A 16,342-nucleotide genomic window follows, 5' to 3' on the forward strand; every position below is an offset into this window, starting at 1 on the left:
TTGATCGTAAGGCATTCCACGAGGTCTGTAATTTACTATAGTATACCTCTGCGATGGCGCAGTGTTATTTTTAGGACTATGTCGAAGTGCTTAACTAGCAATAGTATTAGCTTTCAATAGATTCCTAACTCCACTCGCTACAACCGCAAATACAGCTCCTAAATTACGTAAAAAACTAGAAAGTAATGGCTTACCAGTTTCGGGAAGAAATTCAGCTTTTTTCAGAAACCTACTCAAGATTCCAGTTCCAGGCGTCCCTGGGTCTCCTAACCGTCCGGAAGATATTGCTTCCTGAATCTATGTAAGCAATTGCTTTGCCCGTTCTTCATTCTTTTCAAGTGATCTAAACACTCGAGGAATATCCTGTTGATCTTGGTTTTTTACATATCCTGTTACACCTCCATTGGATATACGCAAATCTTTAATTTCAGCTGGACGGATACAGAGCATAATCATTACATCAGCTAGGGCCTGTTTGTCGGGTGTATTAGATACATCATACGAATCCAATCTCTCCTTAACCAATTCTAACGAGAAGTGGTTCAGATAATGAATTCCTTCATCTTCGCATAATAAACTCTTCTCCTTTTGGATTTTATTTGATAAAGTGGTCATCCCTGGAATCTTCGTAGCTTCGATTATTACCTTTGGGGCATTAAGCTTCCGCAATTCCTTTTGAAGCCTACTGAGACTAGATGTGCAGGCAACCGGATTAGGGGATGTCTCAGCTAATGCTTTAGCTATAAGTTTTACTTCTTTTTCACTAAGGCTATCCCGCATAATACGCTGAGCCGTTTCTCTAATAATTTCTCCTTCTGGGATAATATCTGATACTTGGTAGGCGCTTTTAGCACAGCATATATTCACTTCCGCTTCTGTATCTCCTTCTTTAGGGGTTACTTGACTTTTAGTTCGACTAGTTCTTTGAGAAGGTATCAACGCAAATGCTTGTTCTTTACTAAAGTTATATCCTTTTTGAAGATGATCGTGAGCCTGACGCCTTTTCTCTCTATCACCTGGTAAGAGTCAAGTATTTCTGGCGCATACCGGCTAAGCTCTTCGAGACTCATTTCATTGGTAAGTCTGTGGTCTGTAACGAACTTGGTTGTAATAGCAGACATGATGTGGTAAGTAGACTATGGTGGTAGTTAGATTAATCTGTGGTATTCAGATTATATATTGTGGGATAAAGTTCAATTCGAAAATATATAACTTATGGGAGGTCTTTTTGAGGCCACCTGCTCCAGCTGAAATATGTTTTGCATATATTTGAAAATTGTGGGTAAATAGGATATGCGGAAAAAAAGACATAGTCATAGAACCCCCATTCCAAGGCTATAAACGAATTATCTATACCGATTCACATTTTAGTAAAGTGCACGCGCTAGAGCTAATATATGTTCCAGTCCTAAAACGTTTGTCTTGGTGAATGCATCATATAAAGCACTTGGTCTATATTTCGAAGGAGCTAGATTCGGATGGTAGAGGAATTTTATGAGTATATTATTTCTCTAAACTTTCGTCTCTTCATGCCTCCAGCATAATTTTAATAGTTAGCATAAAGTAAAATCGTGCCAATTAGCTTTGAACAAAATCTGCAATAGGCTTATTTTTTTGTTAACCACTGCTAGTAAACTCCTTTCTGATACGATACCCCAAATACGATAGGAAATGAAAGAGAGATGTCTTCTTAATATTGGTAATTCATGTAAAGGCGGAATCAAAAGCCTTTCTTCTCTCCAATGCATATAACCATCACATAATAATTTACGATATGCTGGCCCATTTATAATGATCATGCGATTAGATTTGGGATTATAGATTTTTTCACAGGTTTGACGCTCGCGAACTTCTGTTAGTTGATCTAATGTATCCATAGCGTCAGTATGAAAAGTTGTTTATGACTTATCTTAATACCGAATAATTTAAATACAATTTTTATTATGAAATTAAAAGTGAAAAAGGTTTTTATATCCTAAAATACTTATATGGATCGTGTTACTTGCCCGTATATCAAGAGAAATGGTTCCATTTGTGGGGGAGTCTGCACTTGTTTAACTGGCTGTGCAAGGCACTGGAAATTATATGAAAAAAATATGAAAAAAAAACCCTGCCTTATTTGTGGATTTCCTACTGATGCTGATTCGGGGTATTGCTCCAAATATTGTTCCAGATATTCTGCAAAGTTTCATGCACTGAATTATCGAATGAGGCAGAAGTGTGAGGCTGAGGCCCTTCAACCCGAAATTCCCTCTGAATTGTCTGCTGAGGAGTGAGCAAAAAATTTTATTTCATTCATTAGATGATTATTATATAAAATTTTGGCAGAAGCCTGCATCCTGGCTGGAGTGATGCAAGAATAGAGATATTTTTTTAATAATATATACCAAAAGATGAAGCCTTCTGCGGAATTATTATATAAAAATATGGCAAAAGGCTTCATCTACCTGATTCATAATCGAATAGTATTAGAACATATCAAATAAGTCCTGAATATCTTCTGTGATTTGCGTGATATTCACTTTGCTAGAACTAGTGAGATTATCTAATATTAATTCATCGGGTGTGAGTTTACTGTAACCATATCGAGTATCTTCATCGTTTTTCCAATAAATTTCTTCACCCGTTTGATATGAAGGTAATCTAGGAGTGGATCCTTCTGGGATCGCGTCTTTATTATCAAATGAACCTACTAGGTGGTAATATCTACGATTCTTGTCTATAGTCTTAAATTTCAACTCATAGGTTGCTTGTAGTGCTGAGTTTAGTAAACCAAGTTTTGCCCGATCTGTTTTCAATCCTGATTTTTTAGCTTTGCGCGATGTATCTGAATTATCAAAAACTTGAGCCATTTTTGATACCAAATTCTGAAGATACAATATCGATTCAGGAGAATTCAGGCGTGTTTTAACATCATCAGCTTTATATCTTGATCTATCGTCGATATTTTTAGCTGGTGTACAAGTTTTTAACAATTCCAGGCAAATTTGATGCCTCTCAGCACGAGTGAAAGTTGTAAGCCTATCTTCTCTGTAATCTTTATGGGTGATAGCTTCAACAGCCGTTTCATTGTTAATGCCAGCATCTCGTAATTGTCTATAAGCTCTGAACCATCTCATATGATTATAATCCCCATACTTCGAAATGAAATCTTCAGTCAATGATTCGGGAGAAATCTCATAACATTCCACAATATGATGCCGGTCTAGAGATCGCATTTCTTCTAAGGTCTTCTTCGGCTTGTTTTCCAAAAATTCAGCTGTCTCATGATTGACAATAGTAGCGTTAGATATATCTGATATTTCCTCCACTTTAACTATAGAACACTTTGCTTTTACCACTTGCAATAATGTACTTTCTTCAGATTTAGGGCCAGAGTTTATGATCGAAACGCACATGCCAGCTTTTCGAAGGAAATCAACCATCCTCCAACCAAATAAGCGCTGGGAACGAAATTTTTCTAACATATAGGCCACCCATAATCGAATGGTTGGTACATCCTTATTTCGAATAATAGAATTGATATCTGGAAATATTCCTCTATTCTGAAGCTCTCAGGGGAGACATTCCCGTTTGGCATTTAATAACCACTGAAATAACCCTTTTTCTGTAATGGGAACGTTAGAAGATCTCTGCTCAATATGACATATATAATCCTTAATACATCGCATGCGAAACAATATTTGATTTGTTCCAGCATTAGTTTCTATATAGCTATTGAAGAGACAGAATGCTCGCTCAAATTTTGGGTTAGTGCAAGATACTCCTATTTTTAAAGTGCTAATATAGGCAACTAGGTCTACGTGTTTCCACGGTTCTTCTACATTGCTAAAGTCATAGGCCTTTTCTGCTGGATCGGATTTACCGTGATATTCCTTGATCCGTAATTCTGGAAAATCAGTCTTAAGAGCACGAACGATTCCTTGTACATTCTTCCTGAGATGGCAGATAAGCGAAGCACTTTTCTAATTCTCAAAAGGTAGTGAAGATATTTGCTTGGCCCAATCCCAGAGTTCAGCTAACACAGCTTCTTTATTGGGAGCCAAGCGAAATGTCTTACCTTTCTGAGGCTGGTAAGTATTATGAATAATGGAGAAAGGTATATTTTTGTGAAGAGCCTTAATCCATTCGATATTAAGGTCAGTTAGATCACTATCTATGACGATAATGCGCCTAGCATCTTGGATTAATTTATATAATTTTTCTATTGATTGCCCCGCTATATGACTTTGCGCCTGAGCAATTATAGACACTATTTCATCAAGCCATAAATTGTACTGGCTCGGGAGACATTTACATTTTTTATTACATTTACACTTCAGTTATTGGTAATGCGATGTAAACTCTCTATCTGGCAAACCACCCTCTTATGATCAGATAGATTTATATTACCATCAATATCACAATATGACTTGAGATTAAGTCTTGTAGTAACAGCATTTGAGTAAGAGTGGCGTGTAGATAATACTAGCAAATTTACATTATTAGGGATAGCCAAATTTTCAAGAATATAGGTTTTCCCAGTTTCCCAAGGCAACCCCACATAAATATCGCCTTCATTGGGTAATTGTCTTACATACATACCTCTCCTCATATACTTCTGTCGCTGTAAGGGTCTCATTATACTTGACTCAAGATGGCATTTTTATGAAGGCTTTAGGGAAACCTGGACCTTTTACTTTGTGAGAGGGGTGTGGAGGATTTTTATTTTCTTGCTGAATTTTTTCTGCAATAAATGGGTCGCATTCAAAAACTTCCCCGCGCTCATCACTATTTTGCCGAAAATATTTTACGATGAATTTACTACTACTAGCGCATACACGACCGAACCACTTCTGATCCTTGTCATGTATACGTTTACATTGTGAACATTCTAGTAAAGCTTTCCGGTTAAAATATATGAAGTTTTCTGAATCTTTTTCTTCAATAGTCCAATCCCTAAGATAGTTAGAATACTTTTGCAAAACTAGGTCCGCGCATTTTTGTAATACATCCTGACCCACGATTATCCTTAGCGGATTATTATTTTTTTCTGTACTAAGCATTTGAGGTCTTACTTCAAGCCTTAAGCTAGTAGGTGGTTGAACTTTAGCGTGATAGAACGCATTCCACCCATTATCTAGTGAGAATTGAAGAATACATTTTACATGACCTTTTTTTGCTGATCTGATTAGACGAAGGTTGAAGTTGTGACCAGGCAATTTCCGATCAATGAACTTGCCGAATTTTTCTCCAGTTAAGCTATATACTAATTCTAAGAATGCTTTGAGTTCATGATGATCGATAAGGAGAGCCGGTGCGTATAAAATATGGTAGCTACACTTGCTAGAATCTGAAGATGTAGCAATAACTAACCCATTGAGAATGTTTTCCCAACTACAGTCAAGAATTCGATACAAGGCTTTTATGAAAAATAGGCAGATTCGAATGAATACTTCTTGCGCCTTAACACCAGTTGTTTTCATATCTTCCTGCGAAACATCTATATCAATCACGGCTCTTAAAGGCTTTTGACCATTAATACATTCATGAATCCCGGCTAAACCATATACTTCTGAAATATCGTCTACAACAGAAAACTTTGGGGCTCGATCATCTTGATCAATTTTGATAACCAATTTATTTTCAACTTCATCTCGGTCATAGCCCTATAAAAAAATATACATACTGTTATCATACGGTATAACCGTATTTTGCGATCAGTATCTTTAAAGTATGAATAATGTATTATTATCGTATTACACATACGGTATATATTCGGTATTCTGCATACCGTATCATACATATTGTATTAACGCACATATGTTTAACGTGAAAATTATACTGACATAAAGAATGATATCCCAGTGTGAACCGTACGTTTCCCACTGTTGATTAATTTGCGAACAGCACGATATCCCAGTGTGAACCGTACGTTTCCCACTGTTGATTAATTTGCGAACAGCACGATATCCCGTTGTGAACTGTACGTTTCCCACTGTTGATTAATTTGCGAACAGCACGATATCCTGGTGTGAACCGTACGTTTCCCACTTTGATTAATTTGCGAATAGCACGATATCCCAGTGTGCACTGTACGTTTTCCACTTTGATTAATTTGTGAACAGCACGATATCCTGGTGTGCACCGTACGTTTCCCACTTTGATTAATTTGCGAACAGCACGATATCCCAGTGTGAACCGTACGTTTCCTATTTTGATTAATTTGCGAACAGCACGATATCCTAGTGTGAACCGTACGTTTCCTACTTTGATTAATTTGCGAACAGCATGATATCCCAGCAATCCGTATGTTTACATATTAAAAATATACCATTAGTACACGTATTTACATAGAATGTTTTTATTTTATTAATAATATAATGTATAAATAAATATAACAGATAATTTATTATTTAAATTGATATGCAATTAATAATTTGTGTAATTAAAATCTAATAAAAGAATACTTCTATTATAGTAATAAAATTATTATAATTAAATATAGAGAAAATAAAAAAAAGAAAGAATTAGTAGTTATAAAAGAAGAAGTGATAAAAAGAGATACAATTAGTAGTGATAAAAAGAAGAAAAATTAGCGGTAATAAAAAAAAAGATACAATTAGTAACGATGAAAGAAAGATACAATTAGTAGTAATAAAAGGAAGAAAAATTATTAGTGATAAAAAGAAGATACAATTAATAGCGATAGAAGAAAAATTAGTAGTGATAAAAAAAAGATATAATTAGTAACAATAGAAGAAAGATACATTTAGTAGTAATAAAAAGAAGAAAAATTATTAGTGATAAAAAGAAGATACAATTAGTAGCGATAGAAGAAAAATTAGTAGTGATAAAAAAAAGATATAATTAGTAACAATAGAAGAAAGATACAATTAGTAGTGGTAAAAAGAAGAAAAATTAGTAGCAATGAAAGAAAGATATAATTAGTAGTGATAAAAAGAAGAAAATTAGTAATGATAAAAAATTAGTAGCGATAAAAGAAAGATACAATTAGTAGCGATGAAAGAAAGATACAATTAGTAATGATAAAAAAAAAAGATACAATTAGTAGCGATACAATTAATAGCAATAAAGACCGAAAATAAAAGTAACTGTACCTATTTTATTAAATTATAAATAAATCTATTTTAGAAAAGTTCAAGACAAGATAAAAAATTAGTAATAAAGAATAATACAATTAATTATATTTAAGTTTAAAAAAATATTACTTCATAAACGTTAAATATTTTCTTTTTGTGAAATGTATTTCTTTCTATATCTATTGGGCAACCTTTTATTTGGTATCGTTTAAAATTTTCTTCTATAAAAAAATGAAATAAATAAATAAGTGCAATATTTGAGATAATAATTCGAATAAAAAGCAAAATAAAGAATAAAGAGTAAAAGAGAAACAGTTTGTATTTTTCCCAATTTATATCATTCGCGTGCATGCAAAAACAAACAAATGATCGGCATCCATGTGATAATTATCCAATCATAATTTATGAATGAAAGCGATTAAATCACATGATATATATATATCCGGGTTTATGCCGATATTGTAGATATGAATTTTTGTAAGATATAATAATATATTCGAAATTGCATTACAACATCTATTAATCTATTATGGTATAGATTTAATTTTATTCAAAATAATAAAATTTGTTCGTTATAATGCCAAACAGTCAAGTCGCGAGCGATTAGATTGATAGTTCGGTTGTTAAAATCTGAAAATAGTCGAGCTCCACATATAAAAAGAAGAAATTAATAACGAAAAAACAAGAATCCGGAGACTATTAGAGATACCAACCAATAAATTGAAATCACGATTTCAAGAAAAATTCTCGCGAATTTTTCTTGATATTGCTTATTTTAAAGTTTAAAAGACTGACTAATAAATAAATTAAAATCACGATTTCAAGAAAAATTCTTGCGAATTTTTCTTGATACTGCTTATTTTTAAATTTTAAATAAATTGAAATTACGATTTTTTAAGAAAAATTCTCGCAAATTTTTCTTGATGCTGCTTATTTTAAAGTTTAAAGACCGATTAGTAAACTGAAATCACGATTTCAAGAAAAATTCTTGCGAATTTTTCTTGATACCGCTTATTTTTAAAGTTTAAATAAATTGAAATCACGATTTTTTAAGAAAAATTCTCGCAAATTTTTCTTGATACTGCTTATTTTGAAGTTTAAAGACCGATTAGCAAACTGAAATCACGATTTCAAGAAAAATTCTCGCGAATTTTTCTTGATACCGCTTATTTTTAAAGTTTAAATAAATTGAAATCACGATTTTTTAAGAAAAATTCTCGCGAATTTTTCTTGATACCGCTTATTTTTAAAGTTTAAAGACCGTAAAAAACTAAATATAGTGCATGTGATATTTAACCTCATTCCTTTTTTACATCAGCTCATAATTTAAACTTATTATAAATAGCAAAGCGTGATACTGTTAAGAATTTGGTCGATTTATTATTATACGATTGAGGTTGTGAACGGGATCTCAGCCATCTTTTATGAATCAATTAAATTCAAATCTTTTGACGCCACCAGTTCATTTGATTAGATTTTATAAAAAATTTGTTTATTATTATTTATTGTATATTTTATGCTGTACATATCCGGATGTAAACTAAAAATATTTGTTTTAATATTTTAAAATAATAACGGATTAATTAATTAACAATAATAAAAAATTTAATCAAATTATTTAATTTAATGATCAAGGCTTTTAATAATCAAGGCTTTTTAATGATCAAGGCTTTTTAACGGTCAAAGCTTTTAATAAACACGGCTTAATTTTAATTAAACATCTTTATTAGATTACAGATTTCTTCTTTTCGATGATACATATGGTACCTTCAGATATTGTTTTTCGAATGTTAAAGCTAAGAAATCCGGATCTCAGCCCATCATCTATCTAATTAAAAAAATTTTGTCATATTTAGATTACCTGGTATAAATAATTTGAATTGTGTAATATTGAAAAGTGTGATATTCTTGCGTTCAATCTATTTCGTAATTATCATATCATAATTAACTAACTACGATAGCCAATCTTTAAACTAATACATTTATAGTTAATTAAATTTTAACTGGATTTTAATACTAACAAAAAAAAGTATAATTTCTCTTATGCATTTATTTGCAGTCATTTCCACTCTTTTAGTTACCACGAACTATTTCTATAATAATAATTTTTACTAAAAAACCGAAACTACCTTTTTAGTCTTTTTTTTATTAATTTTTTATCCCTCTTTTTATCATTATTGTTTCTTTTGGTTAACTTAACCAAAATTTTTTTATTCTTATTGGATTTTTTTTTAGGGGTTTTTTTTTAATCGGAATTTATCAAAATTTTGGATTTTTTTTTAACCCAAAAAATATACCCTGTAAAAAATCTGATCCGTGTTTTATCTTTCCATATTTTTTTCTGTAAATGCATCATTTTAATGGAATTTATAGCCTTAAATCATGGAAATTTTCATCTCGCTAACACGGATATCCGTGAATGTATCATTTTCACAGAATTTTTACGGAAGACACAGAGAAATAATGGAAATATTCGGATAAAAATTTTTTATAGGAATAGTTTATTCTTTTTTTTGGTTTGGGTTAAGACTATAGAACTATGTCCTACGGCTTTTTGTGAGATTTTTTTTAGTCAATGATATTGTTCTGACTAATAAATTTGTGTGAAAATTTTTTTTTTAGTGAGAATTTTTGATTTAGTGAGAACTTTTTCTGTTTATTGAGATTTTTTTTTCGATTTAATGAGAATTTTTTTTATAAGATTGATTTTTTCAATATTATTTCTGACTAATAAATTTGTGAAAAATTTTTTTGATATTAACGAATTTTTTTGTGAGATTGTTTATAATTATATAGATATTTTGTATTAAATCAATAATAAATTTTTTGATAAATCTATATAACTAAAAAAACTATATAACTAAAAAAATTTGTCTGACGTTTGGACTAGTTTTATTTGATTATATATAGATTGAAATTCGAAGAAAATAGTACCAACAAAACTTTTTTATTAAAAGACCAAAATACATATATATTTTATTAATTAGTATGCCTTTGTGTACATGTACTCACTGTAAAGCTTTAACAAATGGTATTGGAAAAGAAATTCATAGAACAACAGTAATTCGTCATATGAAAAAAGAACAAGAGGAGCAAGAACTAGAAAATGCATACCAAAGTCTTCATTCTGAAGAAAATTATTTTGAAGAAAATGAAGAAAATGAAGAAGAAAACTCATATGAAGAACGCTCATCTCCTATGGAAATATCGGAAATATCTGACAATGAAGAAATTCTTATAGAGGAAGAAAATCTTACTACCTTACATAATGATGAGGCTTCTATGGAAATTCTCTCCAGTTTTTAAGATGAGGATGAGGAAATTGATGATTACTATCATGAAAGCGATGACTTAAACCATTATGATTCTCAAAGTGAATTAGAGTTTGATACCTCTGATGATAAAGAAGGTGAATTTCGAAATAATTATAATAATATTTTAAATTAGTAATTTACCAACTTTTTTTAGATAATACGACTTTTTCTAATGAATTGTTCGAAGGATTAAGGCTTTTATATGTGAAATCGAATTTTAATTTTTCTGAAGCAGCATTTAATAATATATATAAAGCCTTCAATAGAAATAAAATAAGTTTTAATAAAGTAAAAAGAAAGCTTGGTTCAATAGTAGGAATTGAACCAAAAATATATGATATGTGCGTTAATTCATGTTGTGCATTCGTAGGAGTTTTAGAAAATGAAACAAAATGTAAATTTTGTAAGGAGGATCGATATTATAGTAATGGTAAAGCGAGAAAAAATCTACCTTTTATTTCTATAATTGAGCGTTTAAAGCTTCAATTTAAAAACCCTGAAAGATCTAAAGAACTATTATATAGGCACAATTATACAGTCAACTCTCTTTATAGTCACACATTTGGGACAGTCCATATTTGGTGATTGTAAAGAGATGTGACTATATAAAAAATTTCTTATATTTGTATATCATAATTCCGGCCAAAAATTAACATAATTTTAGCCAGAATTATACTTAAAACTTTATTGTATCGTAACTTCGCCAATATTAATCGTAGAGAGATGATCTTACCGCCATTCGATTCGTCTTGATGAGACGGTTCTAATGGTATAAAATACGTCGAAATCCAATCACTAGATTAATTTCCGAAATTAAAAAAATATTAATGGTTTTTGTGTAATAACTCTGCCAATATTGATCCTAGAAAGACGATCTTACTACCATTCGATTCATCTTGATGAGACGAATCTAATGGTATAAGATACATCGAAATCCAATCACTAGATCAATTTCCGAAATTAAAAAATATTAAATGGTTTTTAAGTAATAACTCCGTCAATATTGATCACAGAGAGATGAGCTTACCACCATTCGATTCGTCTCGATGAGGCGATTCCAACGAGCTATAAATCGTCCTTTTACGATCACTAGGTACTGAGAAATCTAGCAAAATGTTAAATGGCGCAGTAAACGTAAATCAAGAAATATTATAATGCCGATGTTCAACATTTTGTTGAATAACTCGTCAGCCAGTGATAGGAAAAGGATAAAACTACCACCATTCGATTCGTCTCAGTGAGACGATTCTAACAAGCTATGATACATCTTTGTACGATTATTAGATGCCAAGTTATTTAATATATTCTTTATATAACTGTGATTATAAACGGTTCTTTTTAATATAAGATTTTTAAGGATAGGTGTGATAGTGACTATAGATAGATTGTGACTATATAGGATAGATTTTAATAATAAAGTGTTTTGAACATTCAACTGGTGTGACTATATAGTAGAATGTGACTATAACGGGAGTGACTATAGAGGGAGTTGACTGTACTTGTAATAAAGGAGAATTTGCTCATAATAACATAGGTAACATCTTTGATGGACAGATTTATCAAGAATTATTAAATGACGAATATTTTCCCGATCCAAGAGACATCGCATTTACTGCTTCTTGCGACGGCTACCAAATATTTCGTCAAAAGACCGATGATTGTTGGGTAAGGTTGCTTGTCTAAACCTCTTCAAAATCCTACGATTAGTTTCGTCAAAATTTTACTATAGATTTATTATAGTTTCGGCAGAGTTTTGGCAGTTTCGGCATTTATAATAAGTTTCGGCAGTTTCGCCATTCTCCAAAGTTTCGCCAGTTTTTTAATATAACTTTAATATAGTTTCGGCAGAATTTCGCTTTTCGGCGAAACGCTATCTTGCCTAAACCCCTAGGTTTCGGCAAGCAACCTTATTGTTAGGTGTTCCTGTTTCTAAATAATAATTTACCTCAAGAATTAAGAGTAAAAAAAGAAAATTTAATGGTAACTTTAATAATCCCGAGGCTAAAACAACCTCAAGATTTTAATTCATTTCTCTATCCATTAATTCAAGAAATGAAATCCTTACAAGGTATATTTTAAATAAATGGTACGTAATAAATGTAATATTTATTAATAATATTTTTAATATTTACAGATGGAATCTCTTGTTACGATGGTAACAAAGAGGAACAGTTTACTCTACGTGCTTACATTCTGGCTTGGACTGGCGATATCCCTGCCCTTTCAAAGGTTCTATGTTTAACAGGACATAATTCATACTCAGGTTGCAGATTTTGTAATCTTCGAGGGACTTTAAATGAAACGAATAGACATGTGTATTATCCATTGCAACAAAATATTAATCCTAAACGATTACCAATTCGAACACATGATGAAATACTGAATAGCACAAATCAAATAGAACGTCTGGAGAGAGATCGTAAAGAAACTTATATACGTGACTGCAGTTGGTCCAATATTTTAAAATAAAAATAAATTCTTAGTAATTAATATTAATATATTTTCTCAATTTTAAAAATTTTTTGTTTAATAAAAAAAATTAGGAATTAAAGGAAAGAGTATTTTATTTGAGTTATCTTCTATAAATTTTACACGTTCATTTCCAGTAGATATAATGCACCTTTTTTTCGAAAATGTTGCACCCCATATGTTTCGACATTGGATAGGAAAATTCTATCCAAAAAATAATGAATGGAACTCAAATGAATATACAATAAGTTCTAAAACATGGGTTGAAATTGGTGAAATCATGGAACGAAGTAGATCTCATATGCCACCTGATATTAGACCTCCTCCACGCAATATCGTTAAATATTAAGCTGGGTTTAAAGCTGTAGAGTGGGTTAATTGGATCATTTTATTCTCTTTACCATTACTAAAAGGGCGATTGCCGCAAAGGTAATAAAAAAAATCAAATTGTTGGCAGATAAAATAATAAAAAGTCTGCTGATAACATTATTTAACTTAAAATAATAGTAACCTCTTAGGATGGTCAAGATTTGTTGAAGCTGTCAAGTTATGCATTCAACCTCTAATAGAATTTGAAGAGCTAGATTTAATTCGAAATTTATTAATAGAATTTTACAATCATTATGCAAAGTAATTTTCTTATGAAATTTATATATGCCTTTTTCTTTAAACGATATTTTTATTGATCGCGTGAATTTTTTTGTGCAATAGTTCATATGGCATTGGAGGAGAAAGATTACCGGCATTTTTAATTTCTTTTCATTATTTATTACATGTAATAGATTCGATTGAAGACTTTAGCCCTTGTCGTGGATTTTGGCAGTTTTCGATGGAGAGGTTTTGTGGAATGTTAATTCCACTTGTTAGCTCTTGAAAACTACCATATGTGAATTTGTTTAATAATGTGTTGATGCAAGAAAGATTTAAGTATCTGCAACTTTTACCAATATATAATGAAAAAGTTTTTTCCAATTTTAAAGAAAAAGAAAAAAAAACATGGCCGGTGCATAGAGTATATTCTAATGAATTATATGTTCACGAATATGAATTTTATTCACCATTTGTTAATTGTATATTAACAAAAAATGAAGTCATAAAGTTAAAGCAATGTTATGCAGCTATATTTCAAAAGAATACTAGCGAAATTACAGTGATTTTATATTATAACTCACATAATAATATGTATAAGAATATTCTTTTTTAAAAAAAATAATATATAATTTTTTTTATATAGAACATTAAAGAAAACTATGCTAAGTATGGAAAACTTCGTACAAAGGATGGTAACATTATATCATCTAAGTGGTGGAAAAAAGAAAATGATAGTAGTCGAAATGATTTTTGCGTCGCTGTAAGAAATAAATATATTAATTATTATTATTGTTTCATTATATATTCAAAATTCAAAATATTAATAAGATAATTTTATTATATAGATTAATTTAACTGTTGACTTACAAGAAAGAAATTACCGTGCTCCTCTAAATTTGAGAGAAGAAGAAATTTTTGGACAAATTGAATATTTTATGGTTCATGAATTTCAAAATCAAGAAGCGAATGTTTGCATATATTCGAAAAATCAAAAAATTAGAGAAAAATAGTAGTGTGAATTTAAAATTTTTTGATAGTTTTGGTCCTTTACAATATGTGGAAGTAATTGGTATTGATAGAAATGTCAGATTTTTTGAAGTACTCCTTGAAAAAAAAATATTATTATATAATAGATAAATATGAAAATTGGTAATAAAAATCTTTACCTTGAAAATTCATATTATTAATTCTCTAATAAATAAGAAATATTTGCTTAAATTTTTTTTTCTTTGAATTTACATAAATAAGAAATTCTCGCAAATTTTTCTTAGTGATCGTGATTTTAGTTTACTAATCGGTCTTTAAACTTTAAAAATAAGCAGTATCAAGAAAAATTCGCGAGAATTTTTCTTGAAATCGTGATTTCAGTTTGCTAATCGGTCTTTAAACTTTAAAATAAGCAGCATCAAGAAAAATTCACGAGAATTTTTCTTAAAAAATCGTGATTTCAATTTATTTAAACTTTAAAAATAAGCGGTATCAAGAAAAATTCGCGAGAATTTTTCTTGAAATCGTGATTTCAGTTTGCTAATCGGTCTTTAAACTTTAAAATAAGCGAGCATGAAAAATTCATGAGAATTTTTCTTAAAAAATCGTGATTTCAATTTATTTAAACTTTAAAAATAAGCGGTATCAAGAAAAATTCGCGAGAATTTTTCTTGAAATCGTGATTTCAGTTTGCTAATCGGTCTTTAAACTTTAAAATAAGCAGTATCAAGAAAAATTCGCGAGAATTTTTCTAGAAATTGTGATTTTTAGTTTACCGTATACGGAATTTATTTTTATTTTTTTTTTTTACCGTATACGGAATTTAATACGGAATTTATAAAAACGTATATCAAATATATATAAAACGTATCATTTCCATATACAGATTTCTTATAGTTTGAACTTAAAATAAAAATTCAACGATATTAAGGAAAATACTCGCGAATTTTTCTTAAATTAAGCAGTAGATCGGTTGAACCTTAAAAAATAAGCGGTATTAAGGAAAATTCTCGCGAATTTTTCTTAAATTAAGCAGTAGATGTAGATCGGACTTTGAACATTAAAATTAAGCAGTATTTTGCGCTTTAAAGATTAAATACTATTAAGAAAATTTCGCGCGAATTTTTATTGATGATCGTAATTTAAATTGGACGTTAAAAATAAGCAGTAATAAGAAAATTTTACTAATCAGGGTTTGTACTTTAAAAAAAATTTATTAAGGAAATTGTCCTGAATTTTATTAATGAATGCGATGTGGTATATGACGAAAGATCATATTCATGCCTTCCGAGCGTGTTTTTTCTTTAAAATATTTTTCGGTGACATATTGTATCTGTTTAAATATTATGGAATTGAATTTTTTACCATTTTTATATTGGCGTTCATGTAACAAGAAGGGTTCAAGTTGATTCGAAAAATCTTCCTGATTTAAAATACTATGCGATAGTCTATTCTATCATTTCACTTGATTTGGCGTTCGTTCGATATCAAATCGCAATTTGGAATATTCTTTATAATATACCCATTTTGGTGAGTGTCACTGAGTGATCGTAAGTAATATTAGCAGGATTTTCCATAACTTTCATTTTTTCTGTATGGTATTTTCGTAGTGTGACTTTATAACTGACATCTAACCTACTGGAGTGTATTCTTTTAAGTTGGGCGTGGGGTCTACCGTATGTAGGGTTGACAACGCCGTATCTAGTATAAAGTTGTAAAGTTAATAAAAACAATAAAAACAAATACAATATCCAGTACAACTATAGAAAATACGTTATAAACGTATGAATTTAATATAGTATACACAGTCTTTAGAATAATACATTATATACGTATGGATTAAATATACCGTATCCTTCATTTATAATATTTTTTGCGAACAGTATACAAAATACTGAT

General features: G+C 30.3%; 4 protein-coding genes across 4 annotated transcripts; 1 reads left to right on the top strand and 3 right to left on the bottom strand.

The window, feature by feature from the left end:
- Positions 1 to 90: 90 nt before the first annotated feature.
- OCT59_027734 (uncharacterized protein) lies at positions 91 to 1,121 on the bottom strand (the record flags this gene model as incomplete). The annotated part of the gene is made up of 3 exons (XM_066137199.1): positions 91 to 297; positions 385 to 958; positions 1,048 to 1,121. 3 exons carry the CDS (start codon positions 1,119 to 1,121, stop codon positions 91 to 93), a joined length of 855 nt encoding a protein of 284 aa, XP_065993611.1.
- A 432-nt stretch (positions 1,122 to 1,553) lies between these two features.
- On the bottom strand, positions 1,554 to 1,877 carry OCT59_027735 (uncharacterized protein; the record flags this gene model as incomplete). The annotated part of the gene is made up of 1 exon (XM_066137200.1): positions 1,554 to 1,877. The coding sequence occupies one exon, from the start codon at positions 1,875 to 1,877 to the stop codon at positions 1,554 to 1,556; it is 324 nt and encodes a 107-aa protein (XP_065993612.1).
- A 591-nt stretch (positions 1,878 to 2,468) lies between these two features.
- Positions 2,469 to 3,218, bottom strand: OCT59_027736 (uncharacterized protein; the record flags this gene model as incomplete). Its single annotated transcript, XM_025329753.2, has 1 exon — positions 2,469 to 3,218. The coding sequence occupies one exon, from the start codon at positions 3,216 to 3,218 to the stop codon at positions 2,469 to 2,471; it is 750 nt and encodes a 249-aa protein (XP_025164340.2).
- A 6,852-nt stretch (positions 3,219 to 10,070) lies between these two features.
- OCT59_027737 (uncharacterized protein) lies at positions 10,071 to 10,388 on the top strand (the record flags this gene model as incomplete). The annotated part of the gene is made up of 1 exon (XM_066137201.1): positions 10,071 to 10,388. One exon carries the CDS (start codon positions 10,071 to 10,073, stop codon positions 10,386 to 10,388), a length of 318 nt encoding a protein of 105 aa, XP_065993613.1.
- Positions 10,389 to 16,342: the final 5,954 nt, after the last annotated feature.

Source organism: Rhizophagus irregularis, chromosome 7 (genome assembly GCF_026210795.1).
Source record: "Rhizophagus irregularis chromosome 7, complete sequence".
Taxonomy (NCBI): domain Eukaryota; kingdom Fungi; phylum Glomeromycota; class Glomeromycetes; order Glomerales; family Glomeraceae; genus Rhizophagus; species Rhizophagus irregularis.